Here is a 20,962-nt window from a genome sequence, read left to right as displayed (position 1 = left end):
CACTCTACCCTCCTACATACACACCCCCCCACTCCTTGGCTCTGACCACCATACTGCACTGCCCAACCTTCTCCCTGGCATGGATGTCTCTGAAACCCTGTGCCAGTCCATCCAGCCATCCCATGGGCATTTCCACTCTGCTAACACTCCAGGATGCCATGTGGGGCCATTGTGACTACATGACCCTCATAGCACCGAGACCTATCTTCTTGGCTTTTGGACTGATTGTTCTTTTAGGAAGGAAAAGGAAAAGAAAGGAAGGGGAAGGAGGAAATTTTCAAAGTAATTCATAGCAGATTCTGGGCTTCCTGTCATTTTTCCTGTAACTTCTGCAGGGATCTCTACCAATAAGGACATTGCAACAATAACATACCATCATTATACCAACAAAACCAAAAATAATTATGGAACATATTGAAATTTTCCTGATTATCTTAAAGATGTTCTTTTTATAGGAAGTTTGTTGGAATCAGAATTGATAGATGATCCGCATAATGCATTTTGTTATGTCTCCTATGGCTCTCACTCTGTTGCAACTTTCTTTCTGCCTCTCTCTTGACTTATTTGAGGAACTAAATCCCCCTTGATTTATTTGAGGAATTAGACATTTGTCTGTAAAATATCCTGCATTATGATTTGGGTACATTATGATTTGGGTCCTTGTTTCCTTGTGGCGTTATTTAACTTTTTTCTTGCCTCCTATATTTTCTATGAACTGGTAGACATAGAGATCTTTAAAAACAGCTTTATTGGGATATAATTTACATAATACCCATTTAAAGTGTACGATTCAGTGGTTTTTAGTATATTCACAGATATGTGCATCCATCATCACAGTCCGTTTTGTAATTTCATGCTGTACCATTTAGCTATCACCCTCCTAGTCTCCCATTCTCCAGCATTAGGAACCACTCAGCAGTTTTCTGTCTCTGCAGATTATACCATTCTAGACTTTCATATGAACAGAATCATATAACATGTACACTTTCGTGACTAATTTTTTTCACTTAGCATAATGTTTTAAAGGCTTATCTATGCTGTAACATGTGTTAGCACTTCTTTTTTATGGATGAATAATACTCAGTTTATGGATATACAACATTTTATTTATGATTAATCTGTTGATGGGCAGTTGGCAATTGTGAATAATGCCACTGTAAACATTATATAAAAGTTTCTGAAAGGACATATATTTCATTTACCTTGGATATATACCTAGGAGTTGAATTAGTATGTCAAATGGTAACTTTATAAATAGTCACTTGAAATGCCAGACAATTTTCCAAAGCAGCTGCATCATTAAGCAGTGTATAAGGGTTCTAATTTCTCTGTGTCATCACCAACACTTGTTATTATCTGACTTTTAAATTTGAGAATACTAGTGGATATAAAGTGGCATACCATTGTAGTTTTGATTTGCATTTTCCTTGATGACTCTTGATGTTGAGCACCCTTTCATGTGCTTATTGGCCATTTGGGTATCTTCTTTGGAGAAATATCTGTTCAGATCTTTTGCTCATTTTTTCCCCTTCTTTTTATTTTTTCCCTTCATTTTTTTTTATTGTAGTAAAATATATATAGTATAAAATTTACCATCTTAACCATTTTTGAGTGTACAGTGATATTAAGTATGTTCATATAGATATGCAACCATCACCACCATCCACCTCCAGAAATCTTTTTGTCTTGCAACACTGAAACTTTATACTTGTTAAGCAATAACTCCTGCCTGCAATGCAGGAGACCTGGGTTTGATCCCTGGGTTTGGAAGATCCCCTGGTGAAGGGAAAGGCTACTCACTCCAGTATTCTGGCCTGGAGAATTCCATGGACTGTATAGTCCATGGGGTCACAAAGAGTCAGACACGACTGAGCGACATTCACTCACTCACTCATTCCCATCTCACAGCCCCTGGCCTTCACCAGTTTACTTCCTCTGTCAATGATTTTGACTACTCCAGGTACCTCATGGGCTTCTCCAGTGACTCAGTGGAAAGAACCCATCTGCAATTCAGGAGACATGGCAGGAACTTCGGGTTTAATTCCTGGGTCAGGAAGATCCCCTGGAGAAGGAAATGGCAACCCAACCCAGTATTCTTGTCTGGAAAATCCCACAGACAGTCCATGGGGTCTCAAAAGAGTTGGGTATGACTTAGCAACTAAACAACAAGTACCTCATATACTTGGATTCATATAGTATTTGTCTTTTTATGTTTGGTTTCTTTCACTTAATATAATGCCCTCAAGTTTTATTCATACTGTAGCATGTGTACTAATTACCTTCCTTTTTAAAGCTAACTAATATTCCATTGTATGTATGAGTTCCAGCTTCCACACATCTTTGCCAACATTTCCTATTTTCTGTTGTTTTTTTTTTTTAAATAATAGCCATCACAATGGCTATGAGATGTACGTCATTATACTTTGGTCTTAGATCCATTTTCAGTTAGTTTTTGTATGTTGCGTCAGTTAAGGGTGCGGCTTTATTTTTTTGCACGTGGATATCCAGTTTTCCCAGAGACATTTGTTGAAAAAACTGTCCTTTCTCTAGTGAAAGGCCTTGGCTTCCCAGTCAAAAAAATTTGCCCACATGTTGTGGGCGTTTTGTTTTCTGGGCTCTCTATTCTATTCCCTTGGTCTATATGCCTATCTTTAAACCAATATCTTATTGTTTTGATTACTGTAACTTTGTAGTGAGTTTTGAAATCAGGAAGTGTGAGTCTTCTAACTTAGTTCTTTTTTTTTTTTCAAGACTTTTTGGTTATTCATGTCCCTTGAAAGCAGAGATATTACTTTGCCAACAAAGGTCCACCTAGTCAAGGCTATGGTTTTTCCAGTGGTCATGTATGGATGTGAGAGTTGGACTGTGAAGAAGGCTGAGCACCGAAGAATTGATGCTTTTGAACTGTGGTGTTGGAGAAGACTCTTGAGAGTCCCTTGGACTGCAAGGAGATCCAACCAGTCCATCCTAAAGGACATCAGTCCTGGGTATTCATTGGAAGGACTGATGTTGAGGCTGAAACTCCAATACTTTGGCCACCTAATGTGAAGAGCTGACTCATTTGAAGAGAACCTGATGCTGGGAAAGATTGAGGGCAGGAGGAGAAGGGGACGACAGAGGATGAGATGGTTGGATGGCATCACCGACTCAATGGACTTGGGTTTGGATGGACTCCGGGAGTTGGTGATGGACACGGAGGCCTGGCGTGCTGCAATTCATGGGGTCGCAAAGAGTCAGACACGATTGAGCAACTAAACTGAACTGAACTGAATATAAATAGTATTTTAAATTTCAAATTCAGCTTGTTCATTGCTTACATATAGAAAAGCAATTGACTTTTGTATATTAACCTCTTATCCTGAAACCTTGATGCAATCACTTATTCATTCCAGGAAAGTTTTTTTTTTGTTGTTGTTGTTGCTGTTGACTTTTTTGAGTTTTATTCATAGATAATCATATTATCTGTGAGCAAGCGCGGTTTTATTTTTTCCTTCTCAAGTATTTCCTTTCTTGACTTATTGTATTAGCTAGCACTTCCATTTTGGTGTTGAGAAAGAGTAATGTAATGGGACATCCTTGCTTTGTTTCTAGTTATAGTGGGAAAGCATCATTACTTATAATATTCCTTTATTTTCCTTTTAATGTTCATGAGATCTGTAGTGATGACCCTTCTTTCACTTCTGATATGAGTAATTTGTGTCTTCTTTCTTTTTCTCTTAGGTAGCCTGGTTAGAGGCTTACTGATTTTAACTTTTAAGAGAACTAGCTTTTGGACTCATTGATTTTCTATACTGATTTCCTATTTCAATTTCATTGATTTCTGCTCTAATTTTTATTATTTCTCTCTCTTACTTTGAACTTAAATTGCTGTTGCTTTTCTAGTTTCCTATGGTGGAAGTTTACATGATTGACTTCAGATCTTTCTTCTTTTATAATACATGCATATTTTAGTCTATCCTCCTTGTTCAGTCACTAAGTCATGTCCAACTCTTTGCCACCCCATGAACTGCAGCATGCCAGGCTTCCCTGTCCTTCATTATCTCCTGGAGTTTGCTCAAACTCATGCTCATGGTGATGCCATCCAACTGTCTCATCCTCTGCCGCACATAGTTTTCTAGGGTTAACATTCCTTGTGTCATTTTTTGTAGCAAAGTCCTTTATGCATCTGGAGGAGTTTGTCCTAAGTTTATCTGGGTTGCTGGGCTTTTAAAATCAGCCTTTGACATTTCCAACACATGGCAGGTCAGCCCCACAGATAGCTCTGTGGGCTGCAAGTTCTCTGGGCAGAATCCAGATGGGCTTGCAGCATGTATTTATGGAAGTGAAGTAAACTATTTCTTTATATTTCTTACTCCTTCTGTGTGCCTTTGTTTCCATGTGTGCATGTTTATACTGGCCATCCTATGCACTACAAAAACATTGACAAGTGGTCCTCAGCTTGGGCAGAATGCTGCAGTCATGGAGGGAATATGAAACATGCCAGTGGCCAGGCCTCACCCCAAGCTCCTGGTGGAGCTGGCCTGGGCATGGAATTCTGGAAAGCAACTCAGGTGATGCCAATGTGAGTCTAGGTTCAGACCATTGTCCCAGACACCTCCCCATCATAAATCCTGCATCTGCCCTATTGCCGTAGAACAGAAATGAATGTTAATCCTTGCTGCTGCTACTGCTGCTAAGTCGCTTCAGTCGTGTCCGACTCTGTGTGACCCCATAGATGGCAGCCCACCAGGCTCCGCCGTCCCTGGGATTCTCCAGGCAAGAACGCTGGAGTGGGTTGCCATTTCCTTCTCCAATGCATGAAAGTGAAAAGTGAAAGGGAAGTTGCTCAGTCGTATCCGACTCTTAGTGACCCCATGGACTACAGCCTACCAGGCTCCTCAGCCCATGGGATTTTCCAAGCAAGAGTACTGGAGTGGAGTGCCATTGTCTTCTCCATATTAATCCTTAAGAAGTGGGAATAAGGAATCAATGTAAAGGCAACACCCTGACAGTACTAGGCTCAAGCTGACTTCCTGGATGCCTTCATCCTCCTAAAAGGGGCCTGCTATGGCACTCAGGGGTCTTTCTGGATGGGGAATTCTACGGAGCTCCAGGAGGATTAAACAACCTTGATGCAAAGATGCCAGAAAGTCTTGCATAAGGTGTTTTTTTGTTTTTTGTTTTTTTTCCTGAATGTGCCCATCAGATTACATCCTTACTGAGGCTTAATGCCCAAGAGTCAGGGGACCTGACTGGGAAGTTTCTTCCCCTTCAGTACTTACAGAGGTGGGTGGAGAGGGGCCTCATAGCAGACTTGGATCCCAGGAGAGGAAAACATCCTCATTTAAAAAAGTTTAAAACCCGAAGCAGATGGCTTCTGATATCCACATCTGGAGCATAGAGTTAGTGGAAGAGTGGGATATGGGACTAAAGGCCCAGAGATACAGGACCGAAAGACATCCCATGTCTTTGGGGTTGATGGAAGGGGAGGGATAAGAGTGACCACATTATGGCAGGGGAGTGAGACTAAGAACTTGGGGAAAGATGAATGGACCTAGAGATTGTCACATTGAGTGAAGTATCAGACAAAGAAAGAAAAATATCATATGATATCACTTACATGTGCTTATAAAAAAATGGTTCAAATGAACTTATTTACAAAACAGAAATAGAGTCACAGATGTAGAAAACCAACTTATGGTTACCAGGGAAGAAAGTGGGAAGGGATAAATTGGGAGGGTGAGGTTGACATATACACACTACTATATATAAAATAGATAATGAATAAGAACATAGTGTATATCATATATGAAATGAGTCACCAGTCCAGGTTCGATGCACGATACTGGATGCTTGGGGCCGGTGCAATGGGACGACCCAGAGGGATGGTATGGGGAGGGAGGAGGGAGGACGGTTCAGGATGGGGAACACATGTATACCTGTGGCGGATTCATTTTGATATATGGCAAAACCAATACAATATTGTAAAGTTTATAAATAAAATAAAATTAAAAAAAAAAACATAGTGTATAGCACAGGGAACTCTGTGCTGTAATGGCCTATACAGGAAAACAATCTAAAAAAGAGTGGATATATGTAATATTGGACAAGGAAATGGCAACCCACTTCAGTATCCTTGTCTGGACAATCCCATGGACAGAGTAGCCTGGCGGGCTACAGTCCACGGGGTCACAAAGAGTTGGATATGACTGAGCGACTAACAACACACACACACACACACACACACACACACACACGTATATGTATGGGATTCTACATGGCACTAGTGGTAAAGAACCCGCCTGCTAATGCAGGAGATATAAGAGACACAGGTTTGATCTTTGGATAGGGGAGATCCCCTGGAAGAGGGCATGACAACCCACCCCAGTATTCTTGCCTGGAATATTCTGGTACTTGCCTCTAGTATTCTTGCCTCCATGGACAGAGGAGCCTGGAAGACTACAGTCCAGTTCAGTTCAGTCACTCAGTTGTGTCTGACTCTTTGTGACCTCCTGGACTGCAGCACGCCAGGCCTCCCTGTCCATCATCAACTCCCAGAGTTTACTCAAACTCATGTCCATTGAGTCGGTGATGCCATCCAACCATCTCATCCTCTGTCTTCCTCTTCTCCTCCTGCCTTCAATCTTTCCCAGCATCAGGGTCTTTTCAAATGAGTCAGTGTTTCATATCAGGTGGCCAAAGTATTGGAGTTTCAGCTTCACCATCAGTCCTTTCAATGAATATTCAGGACTGATTTCCTGATGGACAGGTTTGATCTCCTTGCACCTGAGGGACTCTCAAGAGTCTCTTCCAAGACCTCAGTTCAAAAACATCAATTCTTTAATGCTCAGCTTTCTTTATAATCCAACTCTCACATCCATACATGACTACTAAAAAAACCCATAGCTTTGACTAGATGGACCTTTGTTAGCAAAGTAATGTCTCTGTTTTTTCATATGCTGTCTAGATTGGCCATAACTTTTCCTCCAATAGCAAGCGTCTTTAGTTTTATGGCTGAAGTCACCATCTGCAGTGATTTTGGAGCCCACCAAAATAAAGTCTGTCAATGTTTCCACTGTTTCCCTTGTTCCCCATCTATTTGCCATGAAGTGATGGGACCAGATGCTATGATCTTAGTTTTCTGAATGTTGAGTTTTAAGCCAACTTTTTCACTCTCCTCTTTCACTTTCATCAAGAGGCTCTTTAGTTCTTCACTTTCTGCCATAAAGGTGGTATCATCTGCATATCTGAGGTTACTGATATTTCTCCCAGCAATCTTGATTCCAGCTTGAGCTTCATCCAGTCCAGCATTTCTCATGATATACCCTGCATAAGTTAAATAAGCAGAGTGACAATATACTTGCCTTGACATACTCCTTTCCTGATTTGGAACCATTCTGTTGTTCCATGTCCAGTTCCAACTGTTGCTTCCTGACCTGCATACAGATTTCTCAGGAGGCAGGTCAGGTGGTCTGGCATTTCCATCTCTTGAAGAATTTACCACAGTTTGTTGTGATCCACACAGTCAAAGGCTTTGGCATAGTCAATAAAGCAGAAGTAGATGTCTTTCTGGAACTCTCTTGCTTTTCCGATGATCCAATAGATGTTGGCAATTTGATCTCTGTTTCCTCTGCCTTTTCTAAATCCAGCTTGAACATCTGGAAGTTCAACATGTACTGTTGAAGCCTGGCTTGGAGAATTTTCAGCATAACTTCGCTAGCATGAGATGAGTGCAATTGTGCAGTAGTTTGAACACTCTTTGGCATTGCCTTTCTTTGGGATTGGAATGAAAACTGACCTTTTCCAGTCCTGTGGCCACTGCTGAGTTTTCCAAATTTGCTGGCATATTGAGTGCAGTGCTTTCACCGCATCATCTTTTAGGATTTGAAATAGCTCAACTGGAATTCCATCACCTCCACTAGCTTTGTTTGTAGTGATGCTTCCTAAGGCCCACTTGACTTCACATTCCAGGATGTCTGGCTCTAGGTAAGTTATCATACCATCATGATTAGCTGGGTCAGGAAGATCTGTTTTGTACAGTCTTTCTGTGTATTCTTGCAACCTCTTCTTAATATCTTCTGCTTCTGTTAGGTGCATACCATTTCTGTCCTTAATTGTGCCCATATTTGCATGAAATGTTCCCTTGGTATCTTTAATTTTCTTGAAGAGATCTCTAGTCTTTCCCATTCTATTATTTTCCTCTATTTCTTTGCACTGATCACTGAGGAAGGCTTTCTTATCTCTCCTTGCTATTCTTTGGAACTCTGCATTCAAATAGGTATATCTTTCCTTTTCTCCTTTGCCTTTAACTTCTCTTCTTTTCACAGATATTTGCAAGGCCTCCCCAGACAACCATTTTGCCTTTTTGCATTTCTTTTTCTTGGAGATGGTCTTGATCCCTGCCTCCTGTACAATGTCATGAACCTCTGTCCATAGTTCTTCAGGCACTCTGTCTGTCAGATCTAGTCCCTTGAATCTATTTCTTGCTTCCACTGTATAATTGTAAGGGATTTGATTTAGGTAGGTCAAACCTGAATGGTGTAGTGGTTTTCCCTACTTTCTTCAATTTAAGTCTGAATTTTGCCATAAGGTGTTCATGATCTGAGCCAGAGCCAGCTCCTGGTCTTGTGTTTGCTGACTGTATAAAGCTTCTCCATCTTTGGCTGCAAAGAATATAATCAGCCTGATTTTGGTATTGACCATCTGGTGGTGTACATGTGAGGAGTCTTCTCTTGTGTTGTTGGAAGAGGGTGTTTGCTATGACCAGTGTGTTCTCTTGGCAAAACTCTCTTAGCCTTTGCCCTGCTTCATTCCAAGGCCAAATTTGCCTGTTACTCCAGGTATTTCTTGACTTCCTACTTTTGCATTCCAGTCCCCTATAATGAAAAGGACATCTTTTTTGGGGGGTGTTAATTCTAGAAGGTCTTGTAGGTCTTCACAGAACCGTTCAACTTCAGCTTCTTCAGTGTTACTGGTTGGGGCATAGACTTGGATTACGGTGATATTGAATGGCTTGCCTTTCAATATCACAGTATTTCTGTAAAGGAACAGAAATTATTCTGTCATTTTTGATATTGCAGCCAAGGACATGGAACAACAGACTGGTTCCAAATAGGAAAAGGAGTACGTCAAGGCTGTATATTGTCACCCTGCTTATTTAACTTATATGCAGAGTACATCATGAGAAACGCTACACTGGAGGAAGCACAAGCTGGAATCAAGATTGCTGGGAGAAATATCAATAACCTCAGATATGCAGATGACACCACCCTTATGGCAGCAAGTGAAGAAGAACTAAAGAGCCTCTTGATGAAAGTGAAAGAGGAGAGTGAAAACGTTGGCTTAAAGCTCAACATTCAGAAAACTAAGATCATGGCATCCAATCCCATCACTTCGTGGCAAGTAGATGGGGAAACAGTGGATACAGTGGCTGACTTAATTTTTCTGGGCTCCAAAATCACTGCAGATGGTGATTGCAGCCATGAAATTAAAAGACGCTTACTCCTTGGAAGGAAAGTCATGACTAACCTAGACAGCATATTAAAAAGCAGAGACATTTCTTTGTCAACAAAGGTCCATCTAGTCAAGGCTATGGTTTTTCCATAGCCTTGTGTATGGATGTGAGAGTTGGACTATAAAGAATGCTGAGCGCTGAAGAATTGATTCTTTTGAACTGTGATGTTGGAGAAGACTCTTGAGAGTCCCTTGGACTACAAAGAGATCCAACCAGTCCATCCTAAAGGAGATCAGTCCTGGGTGTTCATTGGAAGGACTGATGCTGAGGCTGAAACTCCAATACTTTGGGCACCAGATGCGAAGAGCTGACTCATTTGAGAAGACCCTGATGCTGGGCAAGATTGAGGGCAGGAGGAGAAGGGGATGACAGAGGATGAGATGGTTGGATGGCATCACCGACTCCATGGACATGGGTTTGGGTGGACTCCGGGAGTTGATGATGGACAGGGAGGCCTGGTGTGCTGCAGTTCATGGGGTCACAAAGAGTCAGACATGACAGAGTGACTGAACTGAACTGCATCTCGGACTCTTTTGTTGACTATGATGGCTATTCCATTTCTTCTAAGGGATTCTTGCCCCCAATAGTAGATATAATGGTCATCTAAGTTAAATTCACCCATTCCAGTCCATTTTAATTTGCTGATTCCTAAAATGTTGATGTTCACTCTTGCCATCTCCTGTTTGACAACTTCTAATTTGCCTTGATTCATGGACCTAACATTCCAGGTTCCTATGCAATATTGCTCTTTATAGTATCAGACTTTACTTCCATCACCAGTCACATCCACAACTGGGTATTGTTTTTGCTTTGGCTCTGTCTCTTCATTCTTTCTGGAGTTATTTCTCCACTGATCTCCAGTAGCATATTAATAGGGCACCTACCGACCTGGGAAGTTCATCTTTCAGTGTCCTATCTTTTTGCCTTTTCATACTGTTCATGGGGTTCTCAAGGCAAGAATACTGAAGTGGTTTGCCATTCCTTTTTCCAGTGGAACACATTTTGTCAGAACTCTCCACCATGACCTGTCCTTTTTGGGTGGCCCTACATAGCATGGCTCATAGTTTCATTGAGTTAGACAAGACTACAGTCTATAGGTTTGCAAAGCATCCAACACAACTGAAGTGACTTAGCACACAATGCATGCATGTGTGTGTATAACTGACACACTTTGCTGTACAGCAGAAACTAACACAATACTTTAAATCAACTATTTGTATTGATACTACAACTATTTATATTGGAATATATTTCACTCCAATATAATAAAATAAAAAGGAACTTGGGGAAAGAATATTGAGACAATTAAGGAGAATGGATGCATCTTCAGGTCCCCAAGGTAGGAATGGGAGATATCTGGTTGCTCTGGGAGGGATAAGTTCTGAGCAATGAGGCTGGAAAGAGAGTGGAGTACCCAGGCATCCCAGATACATTGTGAGGGCCAACTACGGGCTTGGAGCATCTGTGGATGTAGTGAGGTGCCTACTCCCTGCCCCACCTCCCCTCCCTCTCAAAGGAGCAGGCCCCCGGGGCTCTATCCAAAACAAGAGAGACTGCTCCTGGCCAGACTTCATACTGCCTCTTTCAAGTGTGGTCTCTCCTATGAGTGTACTGACTCAGGGTGGTGGGTGGGACTGGTGGCCTCCAGGGACCAGAGCACAGGCCCAGTGAGCAGAGCAAAGAGACAGAGTTCCTCCTGGGACCCTCACCCCATCTCAGGCCCTCATCTGTTCAGGAGGAGTTCATGGACAGGCACCATACCTGGCTCCAGAACTGAGTGACCAGGAACTGCAGCACTGCCCCTCTATCGCAGCTAGAGTCACCCTCCAGTGGAAACTTGGAGCCACTCCTCACAGCTGTGGACTCCTTCCTGGCAGGCAGGCAGGATGCTGGTGGGTGGCCTGGGGAGAGATGGTATGGAAGGAAGGAACCCGAGAGTGCTGAGCTGGAGGCTGAGTTGGGTTTCCAGGTGGAAGAAGCACAGTCTGGACAAGGGACCACTGTCCAAAGGCCCAAAGGTCGCAGGGGCTCTGGAGCCTGTAGACACTGCTGGGTGGTGTGGGACAGAGGTTTCTGGGTCCCAGGAGGGCAGGAGGGGAGCAGGAGAGAGGAGACTGGCACCAGGTGAGCGAGCTCACCAGTCCCTGGTTGCTAAAGGCAGGGGAGGGCATGGTTCAGTCCCAGAGGGGTGGACAAATGAGCTGACTAAATTGACTGGCCAGTGACAGTGGCCAGGGGCTTGGCAGACACCATCTCTGGAAGGGTGATCCTGGGTGCCTAAGGAGCCTGCCCTTCCAGTTTCGACTGCCGGTGAGGAGGGATGTTCTCTGTCCTCTGACTGCGGGTGGTGCTAACCTTCCTTGTGCATCCCTCCCAGATCCGGACAAAGGACAGGATCTTTGACAGTATCAGCCACCTCATCAACCACCACCTGGAAAACAGCCTGCCCATCGTCTCCGCCGGGAGCGAGCTCTGCCTGCAGCAGCCAGTGGAGAGGAACCCGTGACCCGTCAGCTGCCCTGTCCGACACTGCACCTGTGGTCAGGAGGGCTTGGTTCTTCCCAGTAGATGGGTATCGGGGCCCGGGAATGTGAGCCGCTGTCCATTGGCTCAGAGCTTTGTTCAGAAGCCCCAGGAGGAAGGCTTCCCTAACATGCAAGTTTCATAAACTTGTTCAGAATTCTCATTAGCATATTAAAGGTGTACATACCTATACATCCTGTACAAATTATCCCTCTATATTTATATTTTTTAAGACTAAGAAAGATGTAAGACTAATGTTCTGTGCTGTATGTTTTTAATGAAAACTAAGTTTGACTGTAGTTGTCCAGGCAAAATGTTAATTCAGCTGACCCATTCCACTGGGAAATTCCACTGGGAAAGTGTTACCTATTAAGCACAATACAGGGAATAGAAGCAGCAGGAGGGTCAGTACTAAACACTTGGGATGTAACAGAGTAAGACAAGATGCAGCCGGTGCTCTGCATGCAAAGCACCGTGAAGTGCTGGTCCTTAGGGCCGTCCCTTCTCATTGGTGATGCCTCCCGGGCTGCCTGCACCACACCCATGGGGTTTCCAGCACCAGAGTTTGGGGTGCTGTGCTAAAAGCAGATGTCATTCCAGCTGTTTCAGGTAGTACTGAGCACAGGCATGCTTCTCCCATGACCCTGGTTGTCCAGGGGTTCTTGGGGTTTCACTTCACTGCCAAATGGGGCACAAAATAAGCCTCATGGATCAAGATCTTGACAGGTAAATGCTTCCTTTGTTTTTATCAGTATAATGGCAAAACGAGGGTGTGTGCAGGGATATTGGGTAGCCGGGGATGTGTACATCCCCTCAGCCAATGGGCTGCTGCCATACCTGCTAGTGAAATCCTGTCCCCTTTATATTCAGTAGAGGAGGAAGCATGCGTTCAACCTGCGCAGAATTTGGGTGCAAACACGTGTGCTCAGAGACGTTCCTTCGGTCATGGATGATTAAGGTTTGCCTAAACCTAGGGACCAGCCCACTCCAGTGTTCTTGCCTGGAGAATCCCAGGGACGGGAGAGCCTGGTTGGCTGCCGTCTATGGGGTCACACAGAGTCGGACACGACTGAAGCGACTTAGCAGCAGCAGCAGCAGCAAACCTAGGGACCAGGCTCAGGAGCGTTGGGAATCAGTTTGAAGTCCTGCTTCTGGAGAGATGGGTGGATCTAGTGTCTGGTTTGTTTCCACAATAGGTTTCCCAACTGCTCCATGAAGAGGGTACCTGCCCCAGGCAGCATTTTGTCCCAGCTCCTTCCTTCAGGATCAAATGCTCTGATCTCCTACTGGGTCTTCTGGTTTTAGGAAATTGACAATGTTTTTAAATGTCTGGCTTGAGATTTCCATGGGATTTAACAGGTGTTGACTTTTAAAAGATAGAAAGATTCATTCATTCACCGGCACCTTCCCACTAGTGCCACAACATTGGCTCTTGCCCAGTTGAAACCCCCTCTTGGGCAGCCCCCCTTCATCAGTGCAACAGAAAGACCCTCCACACACACTTAGCCTTTAATAGTAATAAATTTGATGCTTCCAGAATGAGGAGCAAAAAGTAGATTTTTGAAAACACTGACGAGCACTAATTCCACAAAGTTCTAATGCTCAGTGTGTGAACCCTATTTCTACTTTGAGGGGGTGTGCTTGGCCAGGATGGGAGAATGGGGTAGAGCTGACAGTTGAGGATGGGTTGGGGAAGGTCCAAAGCTTCATATTAGCATTCTGTGGAATTTTACCCCGTGAATCCAAGCTGACAGTTGTTTTAATCTTCTAGAATGTTCTGCCGTGAATGGGAACTCTGTGGGGAGTCTGACACTAATCTAGAACCAACCCCCTCCCCACCCCTGCCTCCTCCTGGACTGGTTCTGATTTCAGGTGCAACTGGGATACCTGTTCCAGCTCATCCAGAGGCAGTAGGGGCTGAATGGGGATGGGCTGAGTAGCTGGGTTGGGCCTCTCCCCTGTGACAATGTAGATTTGGGGTGGCTGTGAGAATTGCCCTGCATTCTTTATGTATATCTGCATCCTGGAGATGTCCATAAAGGTCTGACCTCTGTGTGGAGGCATGATCCTTCTCTGAATGTGAGTGTACACACATATTCATGGATCAAACGACTTCTTTCAACAGTCTTGCACTCTCTGCTGCATAAGGCCAAAACATTAATGTTTAGGGCAGAATAGAGAAGGAAACAAGAGCGAAGACCTGAGAGCCCCTGAACACTTGATCTGTGTCTTCTTTTCTCTCCGGTGTGCAAGAAATGCTAATCAGTTTTAGTAGCTCTCTGCTCTGAAGTTAGTCTTTATCTCAGTGGTGATAAGCAATATATGTTTTTTTTTTTTTTTGCATGAGAATCAATTTAGAAAATTGAAAGTATGGGGGGATCAAATATCATTTCAGTGTTACTTAAAATATGTATTTTTAAGTTCAGATTATACCTTGCCTCCCATGGGGCAGTGGGACAAACCGGCACTCTTGTAGCCACTGGAGAGGATTTGAGACACAGCAAATGGCAGTGATTTTCTAGTCTTTGTTTTCTCCCGTTTGTAAAGCATGTAAGAGCTCACCAGGCCATCTCATCTCTTCCTTCAAGCGCCATGTGCCGGGTATCACGGAGCCTCACACACGGATGGCGAAACTGAGGCTCAGGTGGTGCCCACTTGCTCAAGTCCACGCGGTCGGCGGCAGCGAGCTGTTTCCCGCTCCTCTAGGCGCTTCCTGAGCTCCGCTGCGCTGGAAGCTCCGGTTTCCTAAGCAAACTCCCGCCCGCGCGACCATGCGCTCCAGGGCCTCCGACTCCCAGGGCGTGGTCCCTACGCACTGTGAGGGCCACCTGGGCCCCCGGAGCGTACTAGGACCTGCTGCCCGTCTCGTGGGACCCCTGCCACTTTACCCAGGCCCCTGTGTCTGCTGGGAAGACCTGGCGAGTCCAAAATGGACCCTTTTGCTAAGTGGCCCTGGAGACGGCTCCTCCGTCCCCCATCATCTTGAGGGAATTAGCTGTGCCTTCTAGCGATTCCCACCTACTGAGAGTCTGCAGGGCTTCCTGTGGGGCTGCTGGTCACTGGTTTCAGCCAGCTTTGAGGCCTGACTCTTACGGATACTCTGAAAGGCTCACAGTAGAAGCAGGGGGAGAATTCCCTGGGGGGTCCGTGTGTGAAGGGAGAGGCCTAGTTTCAGGCAGGGAGGGTGGATGGAGCAGCACTTGGTGAGGCCCCATTCCCCACAAAGAGCCCTGTGCTCCAGGACAGTGTTGACTCCTGGCTCCATGTCCAGCCCTGTGTCCTGAAGTGCCCCCTTCCTGTAGTGGAGCTCTCCTTTCACGTAGCACTGAAGCATTATGTAAGTAATGCTTACATAACGGAACGAACGTCCTGGTCCTCAATTCCCTGAAGCGGTCACCCCGTGGAGGCCAGTCACAGGATCCCAGGCTCCCATGGCAGCCCACCTCAGCTCCTGCATGCAGAACCACGTGGCCTTGCGCTGGCTGCTGGGTTTCTCTGAGCCCCACCCGCCGCCTGCACCACAGGGCAGTACCTGACCTTGAGAGGGTGTGGGGGTTGATGACTGTGTGTGAGCACCAAAGACAGTTGTTTTCTGGGATGTTTCACTCTCAAAGTGTGCATCTGTGCTCTATTGCTGTCCAAGCACATATGGACAGCAGCCATAAATACTTTTCTGTGAATGGTGGTGTGCGTGCGTGCTAAGTCGCTTCAGTCGTGTCTGACTCTGCGGGACCCCATGGACTGTAGCCTGCCAGGTTCCTCTGTCCATGGGATCAGATACTGGAATGGGTTGCCATGTCCTCCTTTGGGGGATCTTCCTGACCCAGGGATTGAACCTGCATTTCTTATGTCTTCTGCATTGGCAGGCAGATTCTTTACCACTAAAGAATCTTCCACCACTAGGTGGAAGCCTAGTGGAAAATGGGAAGGAGACTGGAAAGATTACCAATAGATAACTATAGGACACAGACAGTCTTGACCTTGTGTGTGCGCTCAGTCGTGTCCTACTCTTTGTGACCCCGAGGACATAGCCTGCCGGGCTCCTCTGTCTGTGGGATTCTCCAGGCAAGAATACTGGAGTGAGTTGCCATGCCCTCCTCCATGGAATCTTCCCAACTCAGGTGTGGAACCCACGTCTTTTATGTCTCCTGCATTGGCAGGTGGGCGGGTTCTTTACCACTAGTGCCACCTGGGAACTGCAGGACACAGACAAATCTTGACCTTGGGTTTCAGAAAAACACTCTTGGGTTCTGTAGTAAAACTTCAAGTTGGTGTTAATAAAGAGAAGTGGAAAAATGACTTTACTGGCACATGTCATAAACCTGGAACTGTCCCTGCTTCTCAGAGGACAGCAAACGAGGGAGCGTCTTCAGATAGCACAGCTGGAAGGATCCCTTTTTCAGTGGGGATATTAGAGCTGATTGATTTCCTAGAAGGTGGTGACAGTCAGTGGCTGAATCTAGGACAGAATGCAGGACTTATTAGGGTCCTTCAGGGTTTCTACGTAAAGTTCAGCCCCTGGTGGAAAATGGCAAGTAGTACTTCCCTCCTTGACTGTATCTTTATGTTCTTCTCCACCCCCCTCCCCAAATGCATAAAAGCATGAGCCATTTACGGACAAGGAAGTGTTTCTCTTCCTTTGTTTAGTTTGTGTGTCCGACCCTTTGTGATCCTATGTAGCTGGGCCCCTCTGTCCATGGGATTCTCCAGGCAAGAATACTGGAGTGGGTTGCCATTTCTTTCTCCAGGGATCTTCCTGACCCAGGAATTGAACCCATGTCTCCTGCATTGGCAGGCAAGTTCTTTACCACTAGCACCACCTGGGAAGCCCCAAATTTTCATTTTTTATATTGGAGCATAGTTGATTTCCCAATATTTTTGCCTAGGAAATCCCACGGACAGAGGATCCTGGTAGGCTACAGTTCATAGGGTCGCACAAAGTCAGACATGACTTAGCGACTAAACAGTAAGGTAGGTGACTAACAGTGATGTGTCCGTGATCGATGTCTGGCAAAGTGATTCAGTTATGCCCATAGTGTGAATATTAGAGTGGGTTTCCGCGCCCCTCTCCAGGGGCTCTTCCTGATCCAGGTGTCAAACCCGCCTCTCTTATACGTCCTTCATTGGCAAGCAGGTTCTTTACCACTAGTGCCACCTGGGAAGCCCCAGTTTAGTTTGGGGTCCCACAGAAGCAGACCCTGAGAAAGGCTCTGAGTATATACAGACTCAGGGTTGGGGAAGGAAGCTGATGAGGAAGGCATGATCAAGCAAATCACCAAGATGTAGATAACTAATTGCACTGGGGACTGAGAGAGGCAGGGCTGGACAGACCTAAGAGCTAACCCACCGGGGCAGGGATTGAGCCAGACATTTACCCAAACAGCCCAGAGCTGGTGGAAGGCTGTTTCTGGCCACAGTGTCCTGGCTGGTCCTTCACACACCAAACCGAGGAGTCCTTGGGTGGAGAGACAGCCCTTCATAAGCAGACTTGGGGTGAAAGGCAGGCATCAGAGCCTTCGGGGATCCTCCCCAGAGTTCCTGACTCGGTAGTTCTGGATGGGGCCAGAGAATTTGCATTTTTAGTAAATTGCAGTTGATGCTGGCAGGCGGTCTTGACTTTCAGAACCATCATCAGGTATGAATTGCTAGCCCTTACCTGTCTCAATGACTGTTTTTCCCCTCTAACATATGGTTGTTTTCATGCCACTTCATGTTATAGATCCCAGAGTCCAAACTGTGAGTTCAAAAGTGGAGGATTAATAAGCATTTATAACTCCATGCAATCACTACTGGCAGATAAAATGCCATCTGCCAGACACAATTTATTTATAATGGGGTTTATACATATTTATAAGTTTGCAAGCAACAAATGCACAGTTTTAAAACTGGCATATTTTATAGCAGCCAGAAAAATTGCCACTTTATACCAGGACTTGTGAATATCAACTGCATATGTGTATATATATATATATAAATACACACACATACGTATACCTACTAATTATGACAGATGTTTGTCTCCGTCTGTCTGTACATACATATATACACATGCATATACCTACATTGATTATGACGGACACACATCTCTGTCTACATGTGTGCACATGCAGGTTGGTACCTTGGGACTCCTCCCTGGATTTTGGTATTTTAATTAACATGGACAATTAGAAAATTACACACATGTTGAGAGTTTGGGGACCGATACGTCCTGGCATCTGCACATGGTCCTGGATGCTGGTCTTGGGAGGATGGTCTTGGATGCTGCAGGAACAAGACAAGAGTGCCATGAGGGGGCCACTGTGGGAAGTGACAAAGGGACATCGGGAAGAGAAGCCAGTGGGGGGAGACAGGAAAGGAGAGGCTGGGAGAACAGAGAAGGAAAAAGAAAAAAGGTAGGGGCCAGCAAGTCCAGACCTACATCCTGTGTTCATCCAGCAGTGTGTAAAGATAAGCAGGGGCGGGTGTCGGGGAGGCTGCCCAGGCAGGTGTGCCTAGGGGCTGAGCGTTGTCTTCCGGGTGCGGCTACACTGCTTGTTGCCTCCACTAACCAGCCTCCTCTTGGCCTTGTCTCACGTTTGTTCACGTGAGGCAAGCACTGTGTTGCGCTTCTATGATCATGCAAAGGTTCTGCCTGTCCACAGTTACAATTCAGTAGAAAATACACACACAGAGGGTATGGGGCCGCGACAAGCCTGATGTGTGTCCCACTTCATAGGACCCTGGAGGGTGGGGCTCCTGGGTGGGTCTGGGGATTCTGAAGGCTTTGCAGACAGGCTGCAGACCGGATGGAGAAGGTTAGAACAGGCAGACACAGTGTGGATGGCCCAGGAGGAGGCAGAGACACCCTCATGCATGAACAGTGGTCAGGGTTGGGAGGGATGTTGGAGGCATCCCTGGGGTGCTCCTGCCTCATTCTTGCCTCCTTGTCACAACCACAGATGACCAGAATAATGACCCCCTTAGGCCCAAACACACGGGGCTCCCTCCTGAGGGCTAAGGTATGGAAGAGGCATTCTCATTGAAGAAAGCATGAGAAATGAAATTCCATCCAATTTCCAGTTTCTATTTTGTTGTTTCACCTTGAAATGCTGTAGGCAGAAACACACACATGTGGGGACACATGCTGTGGCCGTGGGTGACTGAAGTCATGAATTCACACTCATCTGGGACGTTTTTACCACAACCAAAGTTTCTAACCACGGAATCAAGGGATGATTAAAGCAGAAATCAATAGACAAATCCATTTTTGAACACTGAATAAACTTTTTTGTAACAATTATATGTTGGTTGCAAGTGGAATGTTCTCTGTTCCTTTGACTTTTGAATATAACTTGTTCCAGAGTAAATCTTGTAAAATTAAGGACATGAATGTTTCTTTGTATCCAGAACTAAATAAGAATTAAAATTTGATGCTTAAATCCAAGGATTAGGAGAGAACTCCGTCCGGTGTACATCTAATGTGTAACAATGAGATATTTATTACTTTTAAAAAAGCATTTGGATGGGAAATTATACCTGTTGGTAAATATTAGAAAATTTCGTGTTTATTTTCCATTAACTTTTGTGAAACAAAAAAGAATTACTGTGAAGATCTCTGGTTTATTGCCAATTTATCACTTTCTATGTTGCTACTGGATAAGAAGTGGTGTTGGAGATCTCTGAGGAGTGGAAACACAAAACCAACTTCAAGTTTTCTAAATTCTGTTCTTTGAAAGGTAATAAAACTGAAATTATTTGGCCAACATCTGGGAGATTTGACAACACAATGGGTTAAGAGAATTGGCTTAAATTCCCTCCTCATGCTCAGTGATTCCACTTTACTCCTTCAGTAAATGATGTGGTTTCCTGTTGTGAGCTCTGCTGCCATGCCAGGCACGTCCCTGAGCTTCTAGGGCAGCCAGTTGGAGGTGCCACGTGGCATTTCTGTGTGTCACCACCATGGCCCAGGAGCAGAGGTTGTCACTCCCACTTAGGCGCGACTGCACTCCTTGTCACTGGTTATCGGAAAATGTGCCTTCATTTTCAGAATAGTGGTGTGTGCGTTTCTGATTATGTAGCAAACCCTTTGATATTTGACTTAGATACTAAAAACATTTGAGTGTGGAGGTTTTGCACTCGTAGATACATTTAAAAGCATGGAATTGGTAATTTAACTACAAGTTTTCTATAACATACACCTCGTTAATAATGCATTTCTGTGAAAGGCTCTTTTCCAGTGTAGATGAACCATGGGTCAAGGGTGGAGAGAAACAACTGTTCTCTAAATAGTCTGATGTTAACTGACTGTCAGTGTGAGTCTGTGGGCAATAAAGAATATTGTGAAAAGTCTCTCATTTGGATGGTGGATCTTGTATTGCCTCATGAAGGAGAGGAGGGGAGTTGGAAGCCTTTCCATAGAAAGCAGATATTCTCAATTATTCCCCAAGAGACCTCCTAAAATACAATCACAGCAGAGTCCTGGTGGGGACACCAAAGGTGTGGGATGGAAATGGCAGTTTGACAAAAGCCTTCCTGATGGTATTTAGGTAAACTTCTGCCAACTTGGCCTTGGGCAGTATCAAAGGGGGCAGTTGGTTGTGGTCTTTATTACATAATGGTACCACACTCTGCAGCTTGCGCATGTATCAGTGGCAGACATTTGAAATCCAAGTGCTCTGTAACACAGAAATGATGAATTTCTGTGTACACTCACAGTTCCTTTTGGGGGCAGATTGCTTCAGGAATGTCACTACCAACTGGTGATGCCAAACACTGGCTCCTTTCTATGTAAAAATGCAGGGTGGAGAGGTAAAAACTTACCATCTGTGATGGAGAAAGCTAGAGAAAGGGCTGGTTTATCAAGTCTCTCCTGTTGCCTCCATTGCACCAAATGGAGCAGAACCCATAGCCCCATCTCTTTTGGCTGCACTTTGGCTGCCGTGACTCTTAAAATTTCTCCCCATTGAA

At 44.9% G+C, this 20,962-nt stretch overlaps 1 protein-coding gene across 1 annotated transcript in view; it reads left to right on the top strand.

Annotated features, from left to right (window-relative positions):
- The window catches only part of SHC3 (SHC adaptor protein 3), a 119,980-nt gene extending 99,668 nt beyond the window's left edge, over positions 1–20,312 (top strand). Inside the window, exon 12 of the mRNA XM_070374921.1 lies at positions 11,871–20,312. Coding sequence (XP_070231022.1) covers positions 11,871–11,999 — 129 coding nt within the window. The 3' untranslated portion in view covers positions 12,000–20,312. The remainder of the gene's footprint in view (positions 1–11,870) is intronic.
- The last annotated feature ends 650 nt before the right edge of the window (positions 20,313–20,962 follow it).

Source organism: Bos mutus, chromosome 8 (assembly GCF_027580195.1).
Source record: "Bos mutus isolate GX-2022 chromosome 8, NWIPB_WYAK_1.1, whole genome shotgun sequence".
NCBI lineage: Eukaryota > Metazoa > Chordata > Mammalia > Artiodactyla > Bovidae > Bos > Bos mutus.
Note: the sequence above shows the minus strand (reverse complement) of the source record. Positions and strands in the feature narration are given on the sequence as shown.